This window comes from Symphalangus syndactylus, chromosome 12 (assembly GCF_028878055.3).
Source record: "Symphalangus syndactylus isolate Jambi chromosome 12, NHGRI_mSymSyn1-v2.1_pri, whole genome shotgun sequence".
Lineage (NCBI taxonomy): Eukaryota > Metazoa > Chordata > Mammalia > Primates > Hylobatidae > Symphalangus > Symphalangus syndactylus.
In genome coordinates, this window is record NC_072441.2 from 73,472,427 (window position 1) to 73,499,768 (window position 27,342).

At 42.2% G+C, this 27,342-nt stretch overlaps 2 protein-coding genes across 4 annotated transcripts in view; one reads left to right on the forward strand and one right to left on the reverse strand.

Annotated features, from left to right (window-relative positions):
* On the forward strand, nt 1-19,009 carry CD160 (CD160 molecule). Of its 2 annotated transcripts, XM_063625990.1 has the most exons (5): nt 1-114; nt 8,676-8,820; nt 11,159-11,485; nt 16,476-16,613; nt 18,343-19,009. In XM_063625990.1, the coding sequence occupies exons 2-5, from the start codon at nt 8,748-8,750 to the stop codon at nt 18,348-18,350; spliced, it is 546 nt and encodes a 181-aa protein (XP_063482060.1). In that variant the 5' UTR covers nt 1-114; nt 8,676-8,747; the 3' UTR covers nt 18,351-19,009. The 2 variants fall into 2 exon arrangements, with proteins under 2 accessions (XP_063482060.1, XP_063482059.1); XM_063625989.1 differs by lacking the exon at nt 18,343-19,009 and having other exon boundaries at nt 16,476-16,792.
* RNF115 (ring finger protein 115) overlaps nt 18,730-27,342 on the reverse strand; it is a 90,279-nt gene continuing 81,666 nt past the window's right edge. For both annotated transcript variants that reach the window (XM_063625947.1, XM_063625948.1), the window contains one exon: nt 18,730-26,839. In XM_063625947.1, coding sequence (XP_063482017.1) covers nt 26,708-26,839 — 132 coding nt within the window. In that variant the 3' untranslated portion in view covers nt 18,730-26,707. The remainder of the gene's footprint in view (nt 26,840-27,342) is intronic.

Genomic DNA, 27,342 nt, shown 5'->3' on the forward strand with positions numbered 1-27,342 from the left:
GATGAAACTGGAGAGACAGGGTTTTAACAAGATGCAAGAACAATCCGAGGACTGAGAGCCATTTCAACGTGAGCCCCCAGTCTGAGAACAAGAAAGAAGAACTTCTGTCTTGAGGTAAAAAGGCCTGCTGGGGACCTGGGGTCCAGGCGAAGGGACGGGATAGTTGATGGAAATGCTCAGGTGAGGACAGGCTTCCCATGAGGTCCCTGAGAAACCTGCCTTTTGGAGGGAAATGTCCTCTGCCCTCTGGAGCCTGGGGAGAAGGTTATTTCTGCCTGCCAGACCAGCATGCTCGCTTTTCTTCCATGGGCATTCAGGGATCCTGGCCCCATTCTGACATTCCTCAAATGGAGGAATTCCTCAAATTACCAGAGGAAAGTTACCAAAGTTTAGATCTGCTGGAGCTCTTCAAGGCTTGGCCTGAGACAAGCCGGGAGGTGCCACGGGGCTTGGAGCTGGCCCTGTGAGGCACCTCTGGGGGAAGTTCATGTCCTAGGTGGTTCACATCATGGACCTCTTGGAGGTCCGTGAATAGATTTATTCATGGGATTTGTGAATTGGGGGAAAAATACATCTTTATTTTCACTAATCTTTAATTGAAAGTTAGCACTTGCTTCAGTTATGAATGTAGACAATGAACCACAATAGAATTTGCCATCAATAGAAAACACAAATATTTTCAAATCTCATTACAGTTGTTATAGATTTCTCCAAATGTCCTTAACGCTCAGCACTACTACAGAATTACAACAGTTATTAGGCTGATGCCAGATCTAAAGAAACATGTGTACTGCTCTACCACACATTCTTCTAATGTTTTGACAACTGTCTTGTCATAATTTGTTCCCTTTATTATCCCATGTATCTTATGAATTTTTAAATGTTATTCTGAGAAGGGACTCCATATGCCTTCCCAGAGTCAGGCACCTGCTTTGGTGTGTTGAGCAGGAAGCCTGAGATCTCAGACAAGAGCTTCAAGGGCCCCCCAGCCCAAACGTCTGTTTACTAACAAGTCTGGTTCTACTTTAAGGCAGTTGGGGTTGTGGAGATTGAAAAAGAAGCCCCTTCACAGCTGCAAATGAGAGCTTTCTGGGCGTCTTTTTCAGTGTTGTGGGAGATCTGTATACAGAGGTATTTGTGGAGCTCAGAGCTGACATTCCACCTCCTCTGAGAGTTAGAGCCGGGCTCCGGTGGCAGAGGAAATGGAGTCTCTTCCTTGCCATCTTGTCCCCACCCTCCCCAGAAAAACCTCTGGCAAAGCTTTATGTGTCATCTAACCGTCACCACATTCCTATGAGGGAGCTTTAAACACAAGAGGAATGTGAGGCTGAGTGAGGTGCAGCAATGTGCTGGTCACACAAAGCTCGGATTTGAACCCAGGAGTCCACAAGACTCCAGGACCCCCTCCGAAGGTGAGGGAGGGAAGAGTTTCCCGCCGTCTGTGAGCTGTCGCCTGAGAGAGGCACCGGGCCCTGGGGCCACCAGCGCAGCTCAGGAGCCCCGGGGAAGATCAAAGATGAGGATGCCAACTCCACGGGCACCCTCCCCCCTGCCCGCGCTGGGGCTCACAACGTTTTAAGAGGGGAGACCCGCCCCTGGCGTGTAGTGGGCCCAGAAACTTCTCACGACCACCCGCTCTCCCTCTATCAAGGGCCAGACTTCTCACGATCACCCGCTCTCCCCCTATTGAGGGCCAGGTGCCGCTCTAGTACATGCTGCGTCCCCAGGACCCACCAGGCCCAACTTTGCACCCCCTCATCTCCCCTCCTAGTTTAGACTTTCCCTGGCTAGCCCTCATGCTCGCTGGATGGCCCATGGCTGGAGTGACGCGGGCCAACGCAGGGCAGGTCGGGGGTCACTCGGCTTTGGCTGAAAGGCAGCGCCCTCTAGCGGCCAGAGTGCGAAATCAGCGCCCCTGGCTCCGCGCTGCCGGGTCTCCATCATACCAGGGTGCTCCCCTCTCGGGCACCAAGGTCACTTCCCAGAGCATCCTTGCACAGTGACCCCGCCGCCCCCCAGCGTTGGTGAGGGGCCCACAACAGACTTGCATGCTCTTCTTCAACTCGGCCCTAGGCAACGCGAAGCCTGGCCACTCCAGTGGAATGACCAGCTGCATCAGCCCCTCCAAGCCTGTCCGCCTGTCCTCTCTCTCCTTGGAAGCGGTCCCTACCCTGCGCCCCTCCCATCCCGCTGCACCAGTCCCTTAGGAAACAGGCCTAGAGAAGGGACACGACCTTGTCAACATTCCATAGCTACCTAGCGCGGAGCCAGGACTGGAAGCCAGATCTCCTCAGCCCATTCTCCACCTTAATTCACCCACCGTATTCTTTAGTCAACAACGCCCCAGAGCCCACAAACATCTATGAGGGCCTAACTTCATTGCCGTCTTGCAGCCTTTCCACATCCCTCATCCAGAATTTCTCCTTTGCTGCCGCTTGACACTTTATGACCTTATTACTGTTCTTAGTACAGTCGTTCTTGTGTTAACACCTGTTCGTGAATGGATGAGTGGCTGTGAGGAGGACAAAGGGGACTCCAAGAGAAAGACTCTCATAACTTGGGTTACAGTCCTGCTCCCCAACTTAGGAGCTGTGATTTTAAGCAAGTCACAAGGCCTCTCCAAGCCTCTATATGCTTGGTACAAATAATAAATTTTAAAAAATAATAACGGCTTAGTGTTTTATAAGGACTAAACACAGTCTTGCAGGTAGATGTGCCTGGAACACTGTCCATTGATTCCAATATAAGAAAGCATAAAAATAATCATAGCTATCATTTATTGAGCCCTTACTCTCTGCCAGGCACTGTGCTAAGAAGTTTACATAGGTGACCTCATTTGACCCTCACAACCCTAGGAAGAGAATATTTTGTCACCATTTTATAGGTCATTAAGAGATTAAGAAACTTGCCCAATATTACACAGATAGTAAGTGTCAAAGCCAGATCTGAAACATCCTGGTCTGACTCTAGAGACCATTCAACCACTAAAACGTCTGCTTCTGCTGTGTTAGTGATCTCTCTGTGCCCCATGGTGCCTGACACATTACAGATGCTCCGTGTTTCTGAAATATGTCTATTTATTAAAGGCTGAGCATAGTGCCTGGCCCAGGAGCCTAAGAAACTTGACCAAATCATGCAACTATTAAGTTTTTTTGTTTTTATTTTTGTTTTTTCGAGACAGAGTCTTGCTCTGTCACCCAGGCTGGAGTGCAGTGGCGCGATCTCGGCTCACTGCAAGCTCCGCCTCTCGGGTTTACGCCATTCTCCTGTCTCAGCCTCCCGAGTAGCTGGGACTACAGGCGCCCGCCATCACGCCCGGCTAATTTTTTGTATTTTTTTTAGTAGAGATGGGGTTTCACCGTGTTAGCCAGGATGGTCTCGATATCTTGACCTCGTGATCTGCCCACCTCGGCCTCCCAAAGTGCTGGGATTACAGGCGTGAGACACCGCGCCCGGCACCACTGTTAAGTTTTAGGACCAGGATTTGAACACAAACACTCTGGCTCTAGAGTCTATGCTTTTTAACCATAATTCTGGGCTGAATGAATAATTGCAATCCTTCTTTATCTTCCTCTTCGAATAAAATGATGCTTTGTCACTTAAATTATATTTATATACACTAATTTAGTTTATTATTTTATACAAATTATAATTACATAACATTCTATTCTGTGGATCTGCAATAATTTATTCAACCATTCTCACCAGTGGGTCTTCACCTGTTTCATTTTTTTGTGGGGGCAGGAAGGCAACAAAGTTTTGCTCTGTTGCCCAGGCTGGAGTGCAGTGGCGTGATCTTGGCTCACTGCAATCTCTGCCTCCCAGGTTCAAGCAATTATCCTGCCTCAGCCTCCTGAGTAGCTGGGATCACAGGCACCTGCTACAACGCCCAGCTAATTTTTGCATTTTTAGTAGAGCCAGGGTTTCACCATGTGGGCCAGGCTGGTTTCAAACTCCTGACCTCAGGTGATCCGCACACCTCCCAAAGTGCTGGGATTACAGGTGTGAGCTACCACACCTGGCCTTCACCTGTTTCTATTTTTTTGGTATTATAAACAATGCTGCAGTGAATATCCTTGTACATATATACTAGTACACTCATGCTTTTATTTCTGTAAGCTATAGCCAAAGGCACAGGGTATGTGCATTTGAAATGTTAATATATAATGAGTATTCCCCCAAAGCTCCATAACAATGTATAGTTCTACCTAGAGTGAATGATTGCACATATTTCTTCTTGACCTTACCAAAATTTGATTTATCTTTTAAATTTTTGTTCATTTAACAGGTGGTAATTCTGAAATTCTGAACTCTGAATTTTTAATTTGTACTTCCCTGAATACTTGTAAAACTGAAAAACTTTTATTGCATTTTATCTTTTGTGAACTGCCTATTCAGATACTCTATCTTTTATTGTTTCTAATAATTCTTAATTAAGTTTCTTGGGTTTTCCAGATGTAAGTTATATCACATATAAATAGTAATAAATTTGCCTTAAGATTTCCAATATTTATACCCTTTGCTTTATTTTCTTGTCTAAATATAATGGCAAACACTTTCACAACAATGTGAAATAACAGAAATAATAGGAAGCATCTCTGCCTTGCTCCTAATATTAATAGAAATTATCCCATATTTTACCATTAAATATGATGCTGAAATTTTATCTGAGATATATATTTCTCCATTATATTGAATAGTATTCATCCATTACCATTTTACTTAGGATTTTAGTAGGAATTAATCTAAGATGTTATCAGAAGGTAATATTGACTTTCTTTTTTGATCCAGTAGTATGTTAATTAATAGATTTCCTAATATTAAATCATCCAAGAATTTCTAAAAATGAAACCTTATTCCATTTGTCATGGTGTATTATATTTTTAATATCTTGTAGGATTGGTTAATTTTTGTGTGTGTGTAATTTTTGATTTTGGTTTTCTTGAGACAGAGTCTCACTGTCAACCAGGCCAGAGTGCAGTGAAGATCATACCTCACTGCATCCGTGAACTCCCGGGCTCCTCCCACCTAAGTTTCTTGAGTAGCTGGGACTTCAGGTATGCACCACCACACCTGGCTAATTTTTGTATTTTTTGTAAAGACATGGTCTCACTTTGCTGCCCAGGCTGGTCTCAAATTCCTGGGCTCAAGTGATCCTCCCACCTCAGCCTCCCAAAGGGTTGGGATTACAGGCGTGAGCCACCGCAACTGGGCCTTTCAATTTTTAAAAATTTAAATAAAATATTATAAAACAGAACACAGCAGCATATGAAAAGAGTAACATACTAGGCCGGGCATGGTGGTTCATGCCTGTAATCCCAGCACTTTGGGAGGCCAAGGTAGGTGGATCACAAGGTTAGGAATTCAAGATCACCCTGGCCAAGATGGTGAAACCCCGTCTCTACTAAAAATACAAAAATTAGCCGAGCACAGTGGCAGGCGCTTAGTAATCCCAGGTACTCGGGAGGCTGAGGCAGAAGAATTGCTTGAACCCGGGAGGTGGAGGTTGCAATAAGCCGAGATCGCGCCACTGCACTCCAGCTCGGGTGACAGAGTGAGACTCTGTCTCAAAAGAAAAGAATAACATACTATGACCAAATGGCTTCAGTTTTTGTTTGTTTGTCTGAGACTGCAAAGATGTATCAGTTTTAGGAAATCTATTAATGTAGATCACCATCTTAATATATCTTAAAGAAAAATAGGCCAGGACGCTGTGGCTCACACTTGTAATCCCAGCACTTTGGGAGGCCGAGGCGGGCGGATCACGAGGTCAGGAGATCAAGACCACAGTGAAATCCCGTCTCTACTAAAAATACAAAAATTTAGCCGGGCATGGTGGCGGGCGCCTGTAGTCCCAGCTACTGGGAGAGGCTGAGGCAGGAGAATGGCGTGAACCCGGGAGGCGGAGCTTGCAGTGAGCCGAGATTGCGCCGCTGCACTCCAGCCTGGGCGACAGAGCGAGACTCCGTCTCAAAAAAAAAAAAAAAAAAAGAAAAATAATATCATTTTAGTTGATATTTAAAGGCAATTAATAAAACATTCACATCCATCCTTGACATTTTAAAACTCTTAATAGAATAGAAATAAATGTATATTCCTTAATAAAATACATCTCATTCTCAAAGCTACTATAATACTTAATAAGGAAACATTTAAGCATCCCCCATTAAACTTAGAAAAAAGACAGAGATTCATTATTACCATTATTATTTAATATTTTTTCTGGAGATATTAACCAACACAATTAGAAGAAAGAAATCAGAGATATAAAATAGAAAAGGAAGTAATTATCATTATTTACACATAATATGACTGCATAACTGGAAAATCCAACAGAATCAACTGAAAAATGAGAGAATTAAGGGAGGGGAGCTGGGTATGAAATTAATATCTAGTAAAACAAATAGCCTTTCATATATGAACAACAATGAAAAATTAAAAGATATAATGAATGATATAAAGAGACTGAAAAAATAAGTTAAAAAATACAACAAGTGGAAACAACAGATGCTGGAGAGGATGTGGAGAAACAGGAATGCTTTTATACTGTTGATGGGACTGTAAATTAGTTCAACCACTGTGGAAGACAGTGTGGGGATTCCTCAAGGATCTAGAACTAGAAATACCATTTGACCCAGCAATCTCATTACCGGGCATATACCCAAAGGATTATAAATCATTCTATGATAAAGATGCACAAGTATGTTTATCGTGGTGCTATTCACAATAGCAAAGACTGGGAACCAACCCAAATGTCCATCAATGATAGACTGGATTAAGAAAATGTGGCACATATACACCATGGAATATTATGCAGCCATAAAAAAGGATGAGTTCATGTCCTTTGCAGGGACATAGATGAAGCTGGAAACCATCATTCTAAGCAAACTATCCCAAGGACAGGAAACCAAACACTGCATGTTCTCGCTCATAAGTAGGAGTTGAACAATGAGAACACATGGACACAGGGCGGGGAACATCACACACCGATGCCGTTCCGGGGGTGGGGGCCCGGGGGAGGGATAGCATTGGGAGAAATACCTAATGTAAATGACAAGTTGATGGGTGCAGCAAACCAACATGGCACATGTACACCTATGTAACGAACCTGCACATTGTGCACATGTACCCTAGAACTTAAAGTATATTAAAAAAAAGATACAATGGATAAAAGATAACATTTTCAATAGTGAAAAAGAATATGAATTACTCAAGAAACAAACTTAGCTAAGAAGTGGACGAGGACTTTATGAAGAAAACTTCTATACATACCTGAGACACACATATTTGAAAAATGAATGATCACACTCTTGGTTCAAAAGAATCAATGTCACAACAAATTCAGTTCTCCCTAAGTTAAAATATAAATTGAACATATCCCAATTTTAAAATACCAACAGGACTTTTTCTTGGTGGTACACACAGTAGGAAGGGCGAGACTAGACAAGCTGATTATAAAAATCAGAAAAATAAATTTATAGAAAAATTCTTGTTTTCCCCTTTTGAATTTTAAATGCTGTGAATGTAATTATCTCTTCAAAAGTTATAAACTACAAAACTTTAAATATATTTTAAAAACATATACACACATAGAGAGGATTTTTTAAAATAAAAATATATTTATTTTATACACATAATTGCAATTTGCCCTTTTTGACCTAATGATATATCATGAACATCCCTCCAGGCCCATATTTATAGATGTATCTCTTTCTTTTAATAATATATAATATTTTGTCGCATAGATTAACTGAAACTTATTAAACCATTTCCCTATTGATGAAATTCAAGTGTTTGTTTTTCTTCAGTTTGTTTATTTTGAAACAGGAGTAATTTTTCTTAGCCAGGATTAGAAGATGTAACTATAAAAAGTAAAACAATAAAAATATTGAAAGAAAATTATAGCCTCAATTGGAGGGAAACTTTCCTAAACAATGCAGGAAACCCAGACAACTTAAAGGAAAAGATAGATATGTTGTATTTAATTACATACAATGTAAACTTCCCTTGTGAAAAAAAGCATCATAAAAAAAGTGAAGAGACAAACAACAAATTGGGAGAAAGTGTTTGCCTAAGAAAATGGCAGATGGGTTAATATCTCTAATACGGAGAAAGTTCCTAAAAGTTAAGAAATGTAAAGAATATGAACACACAATTCATAGACAAGGAAATACTAATGACCAATAAGCATATGAAAAGATCCTCAACCTCACTAATCATGGAAATGCAACATAAAACAGATCTAATTTTTCATCTATCAGATTGGCCAAAATGTTAAAGTACAGATAATACCCAGAGCTGGCAAGGGCACGAGGAAATGTACACTATCAAGCATTCTTGGTGAACATCTGATTCTCAACAGCCTTTTTGGAGAGCAATCTGATTATAGTAGAAAAGAAGTTTTAATCTTCATATTCTTTGACCCAGCAATCCAATTTAACTTAAAAAAATATATATGAGAAAATAGCCTTTAGTGTCTCCCTATGTCTCTCCCTCCCCGGCTCCCAGTGTATCTCACTTGGTTTACCGCCTCACTTCCCAGCCAGCTGGACTCTCAGGCCCAAGCCCTCCTCTACCTCCATCATACTCTAGCCAATCAAAGCTAGAGCCTGGGATGGGGAGATGGTCTTGGAGCCCTGGAAGGCTTTGTCTAGTGGGTCCCCCTGTGCTTTCAGGAGAGTGAAGCCAAGGATACCAGCAGAGCCAACATTTGCTTCAAGTTCCTGGGCCTGCTGACAGCGTGCAGGATGCCGTTGGAACCCGGCAGAGGCTGCTGTGCCCTGGCCATCCTGCTGGCCATTGTGGACATCCAGTCTGGTGGTGAGGATAGGCCCTAGAGCAGAGACGGCCCTGGGGAGGATCCTGGGCTTGTGGGAAGGGCTGGATCCCGTGATTTTCTCTGGTGGGGAAACAAAGGACTCTTTTTTTTTTTTTTTGAGGGAGTCTCGCTCTGTCACCCAGGCTGGAGTGCAGTGGCGCGATCTCGGCTCACTGCAACCTCCGCCTCCCAGGTTCAAGCAATTCTCCTGGCTCAGCTTCCCAAGTAGCTGGAACTACAGGCATATGCCGCCATGCCTGGCTAATTTTTGTATTTTTAGTGGAGACGGGGTTTCACCATATTAGTCAGGCTGGTCTTGAACTCGTGCCTGACCTCAGGTGATCCTCAGGCGCCCGGCTGACTCACTCTCCTTGGCATTAAGGAAAGGGTAAAAAATATATTGTCTTTTTCTTTTTCATTAGAACTGATACTACTGCCTCTCTATCAGACATTCTGTCTCTGCTATGTGTTTCAAAGAGCCTGGTAATCTGCGCCTCAACCTAAGATTCCTTTAGGCTCTTATATACTATAAATTTGTGAAATCCAGGTTTGAGATCCAGATACTGCAATCTTCATTAACATCAGCAGCTAGTTTAACCACTCTGTGCCTCAATTGGTGTATTTATAAAATGGGAACAGTAATATCTGTCTCTATGGCTATACTGAGGATTTGATATACAGAAAAGCACTCTAATAGAGACCCTATAGAAGCTCCAGCTGGAAAGTAGAAATAAAATATAAACCATTTTGGAGTTAATCAATGGCTGGGATTGCAGGTCTCCCTCAGATATGGGTCTTGGAAGACCCATATCTCTTACTCTTGTAAGAGAATGGCATTTAATATGTAGGAGGCAGCCTCCATCTCTGCCTCTTCACCATTTTCATGCGAGTGAATTTAGTTTACTGTGTATACCAAGGGGAGTCTTACAAGGAAAAGCAAGTCATAGCGGATCAAGCTGCCAAGGGAGTGGGGGAGGGGGCTGGCAGCCTCAGCATCTGCCGGATGAGTTTTCAGCAGAGAGCTGGATTTAACCAAGGCTGGGGTTTTGCAAGGATCCGTCACAGTAGGAGTAAAGCTAAGGGAGCTGAGGGTGGATATAAGGGAGAGATTATAATAATGGACTACAAAATATAAACTACAGAAGGTAGTGAAGTTTGAGGAGAGTGAGGGGCAGTACAAAGTTGGCAGGGCTAGTGCATTGCAAAATTAGGTCAGAGACACCCATTGAGCCAAAACATCCTGGGTTAACCCAACTGTTTTCTCCACTTCTGTATCCAGGTTACAGATTACTTACAGGGAAAATCAAGTGGGCAGATTGGCACCATCAGAGTCGTGGGCTTTGGATACCAATGGTCCCTCAATAATTAGTCTGTTTCTCCAGTCCATTCTAACTCCATTTCCACACAGTGGCTGTTTTTAATCATCTCTGGTATTTCTGTGGTCTCTCTTATCCTATATTTCTTAGAAAAACTTTTACTCATCCTTCAAGTCTCAGCTCCAGCACTAACTTCACTGTGAAGTTTTCCTGATTCTTCAGACTCAGGAATCTCTAAGATTCCTCAATTATAATAACTGTGGAATTAAATTGTAATTTTTTGCTAATTTGTTTTTACATTAGGCTTTAAACTGTGAGAGTGGCCAGGCACGGTGGTTCATGCCTGTAATCCCAGCAGTTTGGGAAGCAGAGGCAGGAGGGTTGCTTGATGCCTGGAGTTCAAGACTAGCCTGGACAACATAGTGAGAATCTGTCTCTACAAAATAAAAAATTAGCCAGGCATAGTGGTGCATACCTGTAGTGTTAGCTATTCGGAAGATAGAAGCAGGAGGATTGCTTGAGCCCAGGAGTTCAAAGGTGCAGTGAGTTACGATTGTGCCACTGCCCTCCAGCCTGGATGACACAGCAAGACCTTGTTTTAAAAAAAATTTTTTTTAAATTAAAACTCCCCGGTCATCTAATGGTTAGGAAAAAAAAAAAAAGGTCTGACAGTGGGGCTCACGTCCTAGTCATCATAGCCCCAGCAGGGCTTGGCAGAGTGAACACCTAAACATACTTGTTAAGTGGAGAAACAAATACACCTATGAATTAATGGATGCTTTGAGCATATTATTTAGTCCCTTTTCATTTTCCAGATGAATAAACTACTGCCCAAGGAGTTAGGTAACTTGCTTACAGTCACACAGCCATTGATAGAGCTGCAATTTGTATTTCCTGTCTGCCAGCACTACTGCCAGGTTCTGCTTCAGTCCTTCCTTGAAGACTTCTAGTGATAAGGAGCAGTTATGGTGAAATTCACAGAATGCTACCTGACCTCTGGGTAATTCCTCCCTTTCCATTTCAGGATGCATTAACATCACCAGCTCAGCTTCCCAAGAAGGAACGCGACTAAACTTAATCTGTACTGTGTGGCATAAGAAAGAAGAGGCTGAGGGGTTTGTAGTGTTTTTGTGCAAGGACAGGTCTGGAGACTGTTCTCCTGAGACCAGTTTAAAACAGCTGAGACTTAAAAGGGATCCTGGGATAGATGGTGTTGGTGAAGTATCATCTCAGTTGATGTTCACCATAAGCCAAGTCACACCATCACACAGTGGGACCTACCAGTGTTGTGCCAGAAGCCAGAAGTCAGGTATCCGCCTTCAGGGCCATTTTTTCTCCATTCTATTCACAGGTGAGTCTCTAATACTCCTAATGCCACCAGGCGGGACGGTGAGCAGGGTTGACAGCTAGAGATGTAACCAGATGGTTCAGGTCCTGGAAAGGCAGTTTCCTTCTTCCTCAATCCTTTTCCAACATCCCCATTGGCAGATGCTGCCTTTCTTCAAAGTGCACATACAAACATAATCTCATTTTGTCTTTAATTTTAAAACTCTTACTTGGGGTGGCCATCGCATTTTTACTGACAGGGAGATGGTGACACAGGGGTTGAAGAGACTTGTCCAGTGCTACTCACTGACTGGTGAAAGTAAAAACAGATAGAAATTATGCCTCCTGGCCAGGTATGGTGGCTCATGCCTGTAATCCCAGCATTTTGGGAGGCCGAGGTAGGCAGATCACCCGAGGTCAGGAGTTCAAGACCAGCCTAGCCAACATGGAGAAACCCTGTCTCTACTAAAAATACAAAATTAGCCGGGTGTGTTGGCGCATGCCTGTAATCCCAGCTACTCAGGAGGCTGAGGCAAGAGAATCGTTTGAACCTGGGAGGCAGAGGCTGCAGTGAGCCGAGATTGCGCCATTGCACTCTAGCTTGGGCAACTAGAGCGAAACCGTGTCTCAAAAAAATAAAAAAATAAAAAACAAGAAAAGAAAAGAAAGAAATTAGGCCTCCTGATTCCCAATTCAGAACTCTCCCAGAAATGTGGCTATATTTCTAAATTCAGGCAGACAACGAGATTAGGTTTGAGATAATAGGGGTATCTGTCTTAAGGAGCATTTAGTTGGAAGAAACAGAAACCAATTCAAAGTACCATAGATTAAAGGAGGAAAAAATAATGCAAAAAAGTACAGCTGGCCCTCCTGAGTTCTAGTTCCTGGAATCAGAAACTAGAAAGGGGACAGGACGCAAAACAGTTACTGTTTCAAACTCTGAGGCAGCAAGGCCTCTGGCTTCTGCATCTGTCTTTCACTCTGTGCATGCTCCCCCTGCTCCATTACTACTTTGGCATATCCTAAATATGGCCACCCCAGCCCCAGCTTGATGTGGCTTCCTTAAGTCAAATTGTGCCCAACAGAAAGTGTCTGTGTTCCTATATTCCCAGACAATAGAGCAAGCCTTCAAAATTCTGTGGGAAAAAAAAAGTTTACCTAGAATTATATATTCAGCCAAATTATAAACCAAATGTAAGGAAAGAAAAAAGACACTATCACGAGATGCAATGACTCAAAAAAATTTGCCTTCCATGTGATCTTTTCAAAGAAGCTGCCAGAGGATGTGCTTCAGTAAAACAAGAAAGTGAATCCGTAAAGGGGATAAAATGAGATACAGGAAACAAGGAATCTAACAAGGAAGTTCTAGGCTGGACACAGTGGCTCATGCCTGTAATCCCAGCACTTTTGGAGGCCAAGGTGGGAGGATCACTTGAGCCCAGGAGTTAGAGATAAGCCTGGGCAACACAGGGAGACACCATCTCTAGTGGAAAAGAAAAAAAAAAAAAGGAAATTCTAGAATTAAAAAAGGGCAGTTAGTCCAGAAGAGAGCAAGAGAAAGAAGACTCCAGAAGGGAGATCTCTAGGAGGTAAAAATGGAATTGACAGACAGATCATCTTTCTAAAGGCCCATTAAAGACCCGATAAAAGGATTAAAGAAATGGATATGGAAAACTCTGCCAGTAAAAAAATAAAATAAAATCAGGCTGTAGAAAAAACTAAATTTTACAAAAGAAACATAGCACACGACTTGATTTTGCAAAAAATAACACAGAATCCAAATTATGTAAACATGACTAATTTAAATAAAATTTGTGGTACAATTATTTTTAGAAGAATGCAGAGAAGGAAAATGGGTGAAAGTATAATCCTCATCTACTATATTCTAGCACATCTTCATCTACTATAGCAGAAAGCCAATAGAAAATGTCTAAATTTTATCACTAGGAAGCAGCAATATGAGCATATTATTTAGGAATATAATAAGACATCTCGAAGAGTTGACAGTGGTTGTCTCAGACAATAAGCCTAGGAGGATAAAAGGGCACTGCTATTATTCTCTATGAACTTTTACAACTATCTTACTTCTCCATTAACTTACAACTATCTTACTTTTTTTTTCTTTTTGTTTTTTTGAGACAGACTCTCACTCTGTGGTCCGGGCTGGAGAGCAGTGGCGTGATCTCGGCTCACTGGAACCTCCACCTCCAAGGTTCAAGTGATTCTCCTGCCTCAGCTGCCCAAATAGCTGGGACTACAGGCACACGCCACCACACCCTGCTAATTCTTTTGTATTTTTAGTTGAGACAGGGTTTTGCCATGATGGCCAGGATGGTCTCAAACTCCTGACCTCAGGTGATCTGTCCACCTCAGCCTCCCAAAGTGCTGGGATTACAGGTGTGAGCCACCATGCCTGACCTATCTTACTTTTTAAGAAAAATAAGTATAAATTACCCACTCACCACCCTCCCCCCATGAAAAACTGGCCCAGAGCCTTTGAACAAATGTTTTTAATCACCTCCTATGGTTCCTAGTTAATTCAAATTTTCAACTTGTTTAGTTTGATTGACTTTGTTCCTTGCTTCCTGGTGTCTTCCTGTCTGACCTAGCTATAGCATTCAGCACTTCTGACTATTCCCTCCTTCATCAAACTGTCATCTCTAGTGGCTTCTGTGACTGTACTCCCCTGGTTCTCTACCTGGCTGGCTGTTCTTTCGTCTTCTCTATTTCCTCCTCCCACCTCTCAAACATGAGTATTCCCCAAGACTCACTTCTCACCCCTTCAACCTTTACTCTCTCTCCCTAGTTCTCATCTACCCATGATTTAAACCAGCATCTCCCTGCAATTGACCAGCAAATCAACTTCTCCAGCTTGAACCCCTTTCCTAAGTTTTAATTAAATGTTTAAACTAAAAACTGTACTCCTAGCTCCTGGATGTCCCACCATTTCCTCAAACTCAGTATCAAAGCTATCCTCCTGAGACCCTATTTCTGTTCATGACTTAGTCAACTTTGGTTCCTCCTTTTTTCTTAACCCCCAATTCAGAGAGTTACTAAGTACTGCTGTTCTTCCGCACAGCAGTACTTAGTGGGGAGGAATAGCAGTACTTTGTTATTCCTTTCCTTCCAAAGGTGCTTTTCAAGTCTTCATCACCTCACACTTAACATATTCCTACAGTCTCCTAACTAGTGAGTCCCTAGAGTTCAGCAACTGTGCCCTACTCACCTTTATATCTCCCACACCTACCACAGGGCCTAGCACTGAGTTGTTGCCTAATAAATGGTCCAGCAACTCTAAATACTGTTTCTGCCTCCAATCCATTCTACATACTACCACCAGCTTGTCTTTCCAAAATGCTAATTTATACATGCCACATCACTCAGTTTTAATGGCTTCTCACTGTCTATGGGATAAAGTCTAAATTACGTTAGCCTGGCACTAGAAACTCTGTAGCATTTCATTCTATTTATGTGAATACACTGCTTCAGTTAAACTGCACTAGTGGATACTCCTCTTTCATTCATCTAACAAATATGTATTGTGCATCCCAGGCCCAGGGCTAAGCCTTGGAGAATAGAATGAGGTACAACACAGTCCTTGCTCCTTATAACCTAAGTCTTGTTCTCCTAATATATTGTTTTAGTTGTGAAGATTCTCCCTAAGAAAGAATGATTTTCTCATCTTCTCAGCATATTTAAGTATTGGAGTCAGCACATCTAGGTGGTTCCCCAAATGTGGAAATTAGGTGCATTTTGGAAGGTAAAACTAGTTAAGAGGAGACAGGTAACACATAATAAACAATGTCAGGGTGGGTGGTGGCTCACACCTGTAATCCCAGCACTTCGGGAGGCTGAGGCTGGCAGACCACTTGAGATCAGGAGTTCGAGACAAGCCTGGCCAACATGGTGAAACCCTGTCTCTACTAAAAAAACAAAAATTAGCCCAGTGTGGTAGCACGCACCTGTAATCCCAGCTACTTGGGAGGCTGAGGCAGGAGAATCACTTGAACCCGGGAAGCAGAGGTTGCAGTGAGCCGAGATTGCGCCACTGCACTCCAGCCTGGGCGACAGAGCCAGACTCTGTCTCAAAAAAAGAAATAATAAAATAAAATAAAATAAAATAAAATAAAATAAAATAAAATAAAATAAAATAAAAAACAATGTCTGCCATTTACTGAGTGCTTACTGTGGGCCAGGCATTGTGCTAAGTGATATAATACTATTTAATCTCCATGGTCTTTTGAGCTATTGTCCTGTGATAACTCAAGCTTGAAGATAATTTATGTTCATCCAACTAGTAAATAATGGATAAAAATCCAGATCTAGTCCAGGTGCAGTGTCTCATGCCTGTAACCCCAGCACTTAGGGAGGCCAAGGCACGTGCATCACTTGAACCCAGGAGTTCGAGACCAGCCTGGGCAACATAGTGAAAACCTGTCTCTACAAAAAATACATAAATTGGCTGGGCATGGTGGCACATGCCTGTAGTCCCAGCTACTAGGAAAGCTGAGGTGGGAGGATCGATTGGGCTCGGGGCATGAGGCTGCAGTGAGCCATGATCACGCCACTGCATTCTAGCCTGGATGACAGAGCAAGACCCTGTCTCAAAAAAAAAACAAAAACAAAACAAACAAACAAAAAACCCAGATCTATTCCAAAAGGGCAAGATTTTAACTTATGCTAAATTGCTTGACTCACTCTAGAAAATGGGGCTATTTGGGGATATCCAAGTCCAGGGTGACTAAGCTGTTTCCGTTATCTCTGTGGCAAAACTTTAGAGTTACTTTAAGATCTATCTGCATCCCTAGTGTCTGACACACAGGAGATTCTGTATTTATTTATGGCTGCTTAAGTACATCATCATTACCCATAATGTTAAAAATACTTATTTGGGCAACGAATTACAGCGGGAGGAATCCTTGGAGATCATAAAAGAGATGTTATGAGATGATGCAAAAGGAGGTACTGATGATTTCTGAAACCCTCCCCTGATCCATGATTCTCTTTTGAACCAGAGACAGGGAACTACACAGTGACGGGATTGAAACAAAGACAACATCTTGAGTTCAGCCATAATGAAGGCACTCTCAGTTCAGGCTTCCTACAAGAAAAGGTCTGGGTAATGCTGGTCACCAGCCTTGTGGCCCTTCAAGGTATGTCCAAAAGAGCCGTAAGCACCCCAAGCAATGAGGTATATGTAAGGAGTCCGTCTTCTTTACCCCAACGAAAAGTCCCACACATATAGCAGGCTCTTAATAAATTTGTTAAAGAACCTGTATGATGAATCAGATGCTTTACACATGATGATTCTAACCTTATACAATCCTTGCAAGCAAACATCCCCTGGTTACTCATCAGGAAACAGACACAAGGAAGTTAAATAGGGCCTGGTGCGGTGGCTCACGCCTGTAATCCCAGCACTTTGGGAGGCCGATGCAGGCAGATGCCTTGAGCCTAGGAGTTTGAGGCCAGTCTGGGCAACACGGCGAAACCCCATCTATACAAAAAAACACAAAAATTAGTCAGGCATGGTGGCACACAACTGTAGTCCCAAGCTAAGGCACGAGGATCACCTGAGCCCAGGTTGGTTGAGGTTGCAGCGAGCCATGATCATGCCACTGTACTCTAGCCTGGGTGACAGGGTGAGACACTTTCTCAAAGAAAAAAAAAAAAGGGTTAAATGTTGCCAGTCACAGCAATTAATACAGATCCTTCTCACTCTAAAACCTTACACTCAGTAATGATCTACTATATGCAAAGCACCTCTTACCTCCTTCACCACCCCATTCATTGAGATTGACTCCTCCCCTTTCCAGAAACAGGACCACCTAAACATTCCCTATTCCAGTCCCTTATTTGCAAGTCATCAAAAGAAAACAGAGATTTCAAAAAGAAAACAGAGACCTTATCTGTAATCCTTGGTAAGGATCTTCCAAATTTAAGCCTATGCCAGTTTTCAGGAGGAAACATGAATATGAAAGTCTGACCTTTAGACATAATTTTTTATTGACTTTAAATTCCCTTGGTTAGGCTACTGTAACCAGTAAAATACATTTTAGAATAAAAATTCTAAAGGGGAAATTGAGTCTAGCCATACAACCTACTACCAGTTACTATCTTTGATTCGCAAGTCATCCTAGAGCAAAAAAAAAAAAAAAAAAAAAATCATCTCTGGGCTTTTTTTCCTTTTCCACTCAGGTGAAGAGAATGAGCTTTTGAATCCAATTTTTTGTTTTCTCCTACATTCAAGTAGCTTTAAAGTTAACCAAAGGAAAAAACCAAAGCTCAATATTTGATTAAACGAGAAAATATACACTACTTAGAAGCTTTCTTTTCTTTATCCTTCTTCCCCAACTCAAGGCTTAGTAGAATTATTGAAAGAGGTAGTATTCAGTAGAATAGTACACATGCTTTTTCAGGTCCAGAAACACCACATAGATCAAGTTATCATGCTTACATGTGGGGAAAAGGAGGAAGGAGTTTCCTGGACCTCTGTGCCTCTCTCAGCTCATGAAACTAATTTCACTGAATATCCTTGTCTTATCACTGTGCCAACAATTCAGAGCTACACGTGGAAAACCTACCTTCAACTTTTTGAGTGGCATCTATTGCTTCTTTGATTGTTCCTTCCAGCAAGGAGCGATCAAAGGCTAGCCCCCTTCCCACTCCCACCAGAATCAGATTTGCTCAAGATTACAACCCTAATTTAGTAATAAGACGCAATACATAAAATAGTTCCCACTTTCCTTTTCCAATCCCTTTACAGTCATGAGGGCCTATCAAGCACACATCTCAGGACAGGTCAGACTTCATTATATCAGGTATTTTGTTGCTATTCTAAGTTATAAGGCAGTAATACAAACTTTCTTTTTCTTTCCACAGCTTTGTAAGCCTTGTGCCAAAAGAAACTTTTTAAAACAGCTACAGCAAGATGAGTCTGACTCTGGCTTAGTATCTTTCTCATTACAATAGGCACAGAGAAGAATGCAACAGGGCACAGGGGAAGAGATGCTAAATATACCAAGAATCTGTGGAAATATAAGATGGGGCAAATCAGTGTAATCCCTGACTTTGCTCCTCACCATCAGGGCAAACTTGCCTTCTTCCCTCCTAAGCTCCAGTAAATAGACAGAACAGCTTTCACCAAAGTGGCTAGAATAGTCCTCAAATATCGGATAAATATGTGCATTTTTGTACCCCAGAACAATTTTTCCTCCCTCTTCATCAATATAGTAAAATAATCAAGTCAAACAAAATGAAAACACCAAATTTTGGGGGAATAAATTTTTATTTAACACTATAAAGGAAAGAGAGACAAAACAAGCAAAGATAGGTAGGACAGAAAGGAAGACAGCCAGACTCAGTGACTGACTTGGCATGAAAATGAGGAAATGCAGACAGACCTCAACATTCAACAACATCCACACAGCACTGCTGAAGAAGATTTGTGCAGACCAGGAGCACCACAGACTACCACTGCCCAGCTTCAACTAAATACTTGTTAATCTCTTTGGTCATTTCTCTTTTTAAATAAATGCCCATAGCAGTATTTGGAGTCTTTTCTCCTAAATCCACAAACTCTCTTCTTTCTCTTTGGACAGATGACCTCTTGTCACAGTTAAGCAGAGAGTGGGCAGGATATTCCTGATAGGAGCAACTACATGAATAAAGGGGTTAAGAGCACAGAAATTTAGCTACAGCTCCATGGTGAGCCATTAAAAGGAAAGAGACACTTTACCTGTGCTCCTTGGCAAGGACTTGCCAAATGTGGGAGCTAAGGTTTGTGGGAACGGAAAGAGATATGGCTGAAGTAGATGAGGAAGACCCTTATTAGTGATAGTCTTGAACCTCAAACTAAGGATTTTATCCTATGGAGATAAAAGGACTAGCCATGAAGTCAAAAAGACCTGGATTCAAATTCTGGCTCTACAACATACCAGCTATTTGTCATTGGGCAAATGAATTTTTTTTTTTTTTTTTGAGATGGAGTCTCACTCTGTGGCCCATGCTGGAGTGCAGTGGCACGATCTCGGATCACTGCAACCTCCACCTCCCGGGTTCAAGCAATTCTCCTGCCTCAGCCTCCCAAGTAGCTGGGACTATAGGCATGCACCACCATGCCTGGCTAATTTTTGGTTTTGGTAGAGACGGGGTTTCACCATGTTGGCCAGGCTGGTCCCAAACTCCTGACCTCAAGTGATCCGCCCGCCTCAGCCTCCCAAAGTGCTGGGATTACAGGCGTGAGCCACTGCACCCAGTGCAAATGAGGTTTTGAGATGCTATTTCTGTTTACCTATCTGTAAAAAGGGATATTGCCTACTGTATCTTCTCTTTCCACAGGATTGTTCTGGGAATCAAAATGAGTGTCTGGATTTGGAACCTAGAGCCGTTTGAATTCTGACTCAAAAGTCTCCAAAGCTTTCTCCACTACATCACATTCATCTTAATCTTTCTCTGTTTTAAATATGTTAGTCCTGTGTTTCTAACTAAATAATAAACTCACATAGGTAGAGATGTCTTTTGTTTTTACTATACAAATAATCTTCTGGAGCTACTCAACATTAGACAATCACTGGAAGTCTCAGAAAGAAGATATATCCAACTATAGGAAAGGTTTCAGCCATTGTACTATACTAATTATAGTCCACATATAAAAATCTGACACATAATCACAGAAAGGAAACATGATCACTGCTTAAATGTCTTATGAAGACATTTAAGAGCATCATATTACTAGCTCTGACTCGAACTAAGCAGAATATATACAAAGCAATCACACTTTGTACATACCAACTGAGTCTTGCTTCTAAAGAGTTTATTTACTCTGCTTATCTCAAGACTTGGTTAAACAGAAATTTAAAATACTTGTGTCTTGGCTTCCAAAATGTGTTGATACAATTGACTTCCAATAAGCCTACAAATTTCATGCATAATAGGTAGTTTTCTGGACACGCATCTTAGCCCCAATCTATATGAGTGATTCACAACCATGGGTTTTGAACCTGTGAGGCCATGAGGTTATCAGAAGGAATCTATATACCATAATCTTCAGCCTGAATAAATATCTTTCAAATATTTGTATATACTATATTTCAATTGGATGTAGATTCTGGTGTGACTAATAAAGATAAATTGACTTAAAAGTATTACTGAAATCATAGCAGCTTTTTGTTACATATTCTTTAATCAAAAATACTAATAATATGGCTATCATGTTGTTGGAAGGGAATCTAATAATTTGGGGTCTTGTTGTTTTGAGACAGGGTCTCTCTCTGTTGCCCTGGACTGCAGTGGCACAATCTTGGCTCACTACAACCTCTGCTTCCTGGGTTCAAACGATTCTCCCTCCTCAGCCTCCCGAGTAGCTGGGACTACAGGTGCATGCCACCACACCTGGCTAATTTTTGTATTTTTAGTAGACATGGTGTTTTACTGTGTTGCCCAGGCTGGTCTCAAACTCCTGACCTCAAGTGATCTGCGTGCCTCAGCCTTAAAATGCTGAGATTACAGGCATGAGCCACCATGCCCAGTCAAGAATCTAGTAATTTTTGGACCTGGAAAATTGTATTTCTTATTAGAAAAAGTAAAGAATCAGAGGCTTACATCCTATGATCACAGATCTAAGTGTTCTGGTTGAAAGAGGAAGAAGGGGCAACATACAAACTACACTTCTGTGGACACCACATGTAGTTTGGCAGGAAAACATAAAGTATGCACATATAAAACCTTAAAAGTTGAATGCCTATAACGTACTTGTCTGTGGCAGGTATGAGAGATCGAAACCTTACAATGTCACTGGGATCAGACAAGGGCTCTATTTTGATCCTGGAAAGCATCACCTGCTGTATACAATGTATTCTATGCATTCTATTTTAAACCCCTGGAGCAGCTCAGTGGCTCCCCGGCTGAATACTGAGACACTGACACTACTGCAGGCTAGGATTTCCCCCTATAGGACAGCTACTTGTGATACTTACCCCATCAAAGTTTTCCTCCATCTTACTGTGACAGAACCTACATGAGATTCATTCGGGAAATTCTCAACAAGAGTACTCTATCCTGTAAGTCGTCCCCAATCCCCAGATCTCCAATGGATTATTCTTGTAAACAGCGCTTTTATCTTCCAATCTCTCTACCACAGAGGCCAAAAAGGGTTTTCCCCTAACATCCAAATACCTACTCAGATACCAGCCCTGCTCCTTCTCTTAAAATCTGTCTTCTCACCTGGGTGCGGTGGCTAATGCCTGTAATCCCAGCACTTTGGGACGCCGAGATGGGTGATCACTTGAGGTCAGGAGTTTGAGACCAGCCTGGGCAACATGGCAAAACCCCGTCTCTACTAAAAATACAAAAATTAGCTGGGCATGGTGGCACGTGCCTGTAATCCCAGCTATTTGGGAGGCTGAGGCAAGAGAATCGCTTGAACCCAGGACGGGGAGGTTGCAGTGACCTGAGATCACGCCACTGCACTCCAGCCTGGGCGAAAGAGTGAGATTGTGCCTCAAAAAAATAAAAATGTGTCTTCCAATTCTTAAGCCCCAAAGCTGTTTTGTTGTTGTTGTCATTTAAAACAGACACAGACTATGCTTCCCTCCTGATTTATTAAGACCGACATATTTAATTTGCATTTCTTGAGGGAATAGCACCTGGAAACCAGGGAGAAAGAAGCTGAAGCATGCAGGTCATGAATTATTCAATTTGGTGTCAATAATGTGTCAGAAAAATTTAAAAAAATCAATAGATAACTGTATTGTAGTTCAACTGATTATAATATAGAAGCAATGGATGATGAACACCCTTTCCTCAAAGTCATTTATTCTCAACCTTTGGAAATGATTAGGTTTTTACCTCCAGTGAATCCCTTCATCACAGAGCATAACAGGGCACCAGCCCAGGCCAACAGTGCCGCATACCAGAGAACTCAGGGAAACAAAGACCCTAAAGGTTATGTAACATGAGAGAATCAGACTGTGAGGCTCCAGGCCTCTTCTGTATCCCTGCTCACTTTACCTCAGTGCACACCATATCCCTTCTTCCTCCATGGTGAAATGTGCATACATGTGTTTGTCTGTGAATATATAAATATCTCTATTTACATACATATACATATATAAAAATGGGCAATACAAAGACATAAACAAGGAGTTTTTCCTAATAACTATTTAATCAGAGACTGATTGGAGAAAAAACAAGTTCTTCCCCTCAAATTTTCCTTCTAACTCGAGAACCAATTCCTGGACCAATTCCTGCTCAAAGAAAACATTTAAGAAGCACCTGTCGGCTGGGCGTGCTGGCTCACACCTGTAATCCCAGCACTTTGGGAGGCCGAGGCGGGTGGGTCACCTGAGGTCAGGAGTTTGAGACCAGCCTGGCCAACATGGTGAACCACTTCTCATAGAGACACATTATTAACTTGGTGAAACTTAAGTGGGATGAGGAGCACTCTGTATACATGTATCATTTCTGTTTTTCCTCATTGTGATGGTTAATCTTATGTGTCAACTTGACTAGGCCACATGATACCCAGATATTTGGTCATACAGTATTCTGGGTGTGTCTGTGAGGGTGTTTTTGGAAGAGACTAACATTTCAATCAGTAGACTGAATACAGCACATGGCCCTCCCTAATGTAAGTGGCCCTCATACAATCAGTTGAAGGTCTGAATAGAACAAGTAAGGGAGAAGTCCTCCTGCCTGACCTCAGTCTTTTCCTGCCTCTGAACTGGAACGGAAACATCAGCTCTTCTAGGGTATCCAAGCTGGCTTTCAGACTGGAACTACACCATCAGCTCTCCTGGATCTCTAGCTGGCCCACTGCAGATCTTAGGACTTCTCAAACTGCATAATTGTGCGAACGAATTGCTTATAATAAATCTCAGGCTGGGCATGGTGGCTCCCGTCTGTAATCCCAGCACTTTGGGAGGCCACGACAGGCAGATCACCTGAGGTCTAGAGTTCAAGACCAGCCTGGCCAACAAGGTAAAACCTTGTCTCTACTAAACATATAAAAAATTAGCTGGGCATGGGGGCAGGTGCCTGTAATCGCAGCTGCTTGGGAGGCTAAGGCAGAAGAATCGCTAGAACCCAGGAGGCAGAGGTTGCAGTGAGCTGAGATTGTGCCACTGCACTCCAGCCTAGGCGACAGAGCAAGCCTCCATCTCAAAAAATAAATAAATAAAAAATAAATAATAATAATAATAAATCCCTGAAGAATCCTAACTCCTCAACATAAATTAACCTGGACATCTGAGGTGCCTCCCATTATAAGAAGAAACACAACAGATCCATTAAGTGGGACAGGTCTGAGAAACAGCAAAATGAGTCTCACACCCTCTATCCATCAGAGCAAAAAAAGTGAAGAAAATTTCATGTAACTTTGTCTGATGCTGTTTGCTATACTGTGCATAAAAAGGCAGACCCCTATCCAGTACTTTATTTCCACCCTTTTTAAATCTACTCAGATCCTTTCTAGTTCTCTAGGCATTGGTTCTCTAGCTGTAAGTAAAACTACAACTGCCTGTCCTGGCATCTCCAGACACTGACAAGCAAATATGTCCAGGCTGTCATAATTTTTCTGAGACAACTGATATTGTGTATTTGAAAACTGCAATGTGTCCCAAGTTCAACATAGCCTTCCTCCATCTAAGTAGTGGCGAAATATTCATAATACACCTCTAATTTCCTTCCGTCCTCCTCCCCAATTCAAAACCAGTGTGTATTCTCAAGCTACATTTCAGGGGCAACGCACAGTAAGTAGATCTCATTCCCCAAATAAACAATCACTACAGAGGTGTAATATGGGAGGTATATGAAAAAACATATTTTATTCCCTCTGGGCCCAAATGAATCATACTTTCTGGTCACAACTTTTAGAGGCAGGCTATTATTTCAGCAGGCCACTCTCTCACTTTTTCTTTTCCCTCTCTGACTCCTTCATCCTCTACCAAAGTACAGAGAAACGTTATCTCTAGCCCCCTTCCGTCACCCACAAATCAGTGTATGATAGTCAACAAAAACTGAGGAAAGACTTCTAGCCAAGAAAAAGACCCATTAAAGAGTGGTGTTTTTGTTCTGATCATTCTAAACTGATCATTCTGATCATTGTTGATGTGACAATACAAATGGTGCCCCTCTGTACCTTTTTTTTGGTACACCAACAGCTGTTCTATGTCCCCATCATTTCCTTTTGAGACCTTGAAGTTTCAACAACATTTTTCACCTTCTTAATTTATCCAATGTTAAACACTTGAATGCTACAAAGAGCATGTGCATGGGACACTACTAGGCTGAAAAAATAAGGCCTACCTCTCCCAGGCCAAGCTGTTTTGGACATGATCACACTGATCAGTTTGAGTCCAAGTATAGCCAGAACCAAGGAGAAAAGGAAAGTTTCGGAGATGAAAAATAGGCTTAAAAATTAAAATGTGACAATGTAAAATCTTAACTCCTGAAGACCAATGAATTACCAAAAACAGTGAACTGGCTGCAGACACTTATTGTCTCTATTTCTGTGAGGCAAATTATTTTAAGATTACTAGGAAAAAAGACAGTAAACAATGAGTTGAGCACTTTGAGAGGTTGAGGCAGGCAGATCGCTTGAGCCCAGGAGTTTGAGACCAGCCTGGGGAACACGGCAAAACCCTATGTCTACAAAAATACAAAAATTACCCAGGCATGGTGGCACACGCCTGTAGTCCCAGCCACTTGGGAGGCTGAGGTGGGAGGATCACTTGAGCCTGGGAGGTCGAGGCTGTGGTGAGCTGAGATCGTGCCACTGCACTCCAGCCTAGGCGACAGCAAAAAAAAAAAAAAAATCAATGAGTTGGGGATTTTTTTTTTTTTTTTTTTTTTTTTGAGATGGAGTTTCACTCTTGTTGCCCAGACTGGAGTGCGATGGTGTGATACGGCTCACCGCAACCTCCACCTCCTGGGTTCAAGCGATTCTCCCGCCTCAGCCTCACGAGTAGCTGGGATTACAGGCATGCACCACCACGCCCAGCTAATTTTCTATTTTTAGTAGAGACAGGGTTTCTCCATGTTGGTCAGGCTGGTCTTGATCTCTTGACCTGGTGATCTGCCTGCCTCGGCCTCCCAAAGTGCTGGGATTACAGGCGTGAGCCACCGCGCCCAGCGGGAATCATTTTTTAAAATCTCAGAAGCAAAGATCTCAAACATCTGTCTTTCTGTGCCTGTATGCTGCCCAACTCATTCCCAAAAAGGAATGGGAATCAGATTCCTACCAACATAAGGCTCCCAGTATATGTTATGTAGGTTTCTGGGGAAACTACATCAACTGAAGTAGTCTTTAAAAATTAAAATAAGAGGCCAGGCGCGGTGGCTCACGCCTGTAATCCCAGCACTTTGGGAGGCTGAGGCGGGCGGAACACAAGGTCAGGAGGTTGAGACCATCCTGGCTAACATGGTGAAACCCCATCTCTACTAAATATACAAAAAATTAGCTGGGCATGGTAACAAATGCCTGTAGTCCCAGCTACTCGGGAGGCTGAGGCAGGAGAATCACTTGAACTCGGGAGGCAGAGGTTGCAATGAGCCAAGATCGTGCCACTGCACTCCAGCCTAGGCGAAAGAGCGAGACTCCATCTCAAAAAAACAAAACAAAACAAAATTAAAATAAGAAAACCAAAGCACACAATGATAAACCACTTTTCTCTTCTTGCTGTAATTTTTCTTTGATTTGCTCTCTGGGGATCAAGACAAAACAAAATCATTAGTCTTAGATTCCTGAATTTGACCTCGCCTCATAGCTAATGTGATCAAGAGTAGTTTTTTTTTTTTTTTAAATACAATTAAGACAAAAGGACTTTATATCAGCAGGACTTTAGGGCTGTGGTTCCACTGTTTTTATAGTAAAATACACTAATGGTGGGGTAGAGGTTGGAGAAGGAGGTGGAAACATCCGTTACAAGGCAACATGACAGACAGCAGGACCCTAACTAGACTTTAAGGAATTAATTCTATTCAGATGGGGGGAGCCCTACATAATTAAGTTTCACACTTATAAAATTATCACTCTGAATTCAGGGATAAGAGGCATTTGGTTGTAGATACAATTCTATCTGTAGATACTAACTTTAAATTTAAAGAGGAAAAACATTCATTGCATTTATATTATGTGTTGAGTTTCTTACGTGATTCCTAAATCCATCTACTAATTTTTTGTTTTGATACAATTTACAGCTATGGTAAGATGATTACCACAGCCCTGATTCAGGTGTGGTCTTTAGCTTCAGAAAGTCCATTGGTCATGTAGCTGACTGTCATTGCTAAATCTGTTGCTTGGAGAGGCCTCAGTGTTCTGGCTTTGCCGAGTAGAGTCCTCACCATTTAAGCTCTTCCTACATACAGGACATGTGTCATGCTGAAACAGAAAAATATTAGTCTATGTGAAGATCCTGGCCTGAGAAGCTGGGAGTACTGCACACTTAAATAACCCTGAGAATTGTCACATCAAAAATTATGACATGCAATAGAAAAACAATAGAGAATGCATCCTCATACAGCATGCACTGGCTCTAAGGTGCGATACCAGGATATCTCCCAAACAGAACTTTAAGCAGAACTGACAGGAATAATTCTAGGCCAGCAAGTTAATACCAGCTAACACATACCACCAAACAGAACTAGCCAGAAACAGTGGGTGATCTATGACAAGAGGGTAACTGCCCATTACTTCCCATATGTTCTAGAGCAGAGGTCAGCAAACTTTTTGTTTAAAGGGACAGGAAAATTGGCCGGATGCACTGGGTCACACCTGTGATCCCAATACTTTGGGAGGCCGAGGCAGGTGGATCACTTGAGGTCAGGAGTTTGAGATCAGCATGGCGAAACCCTGTCTCTACTAAAAACACAAAAATTGGCTGG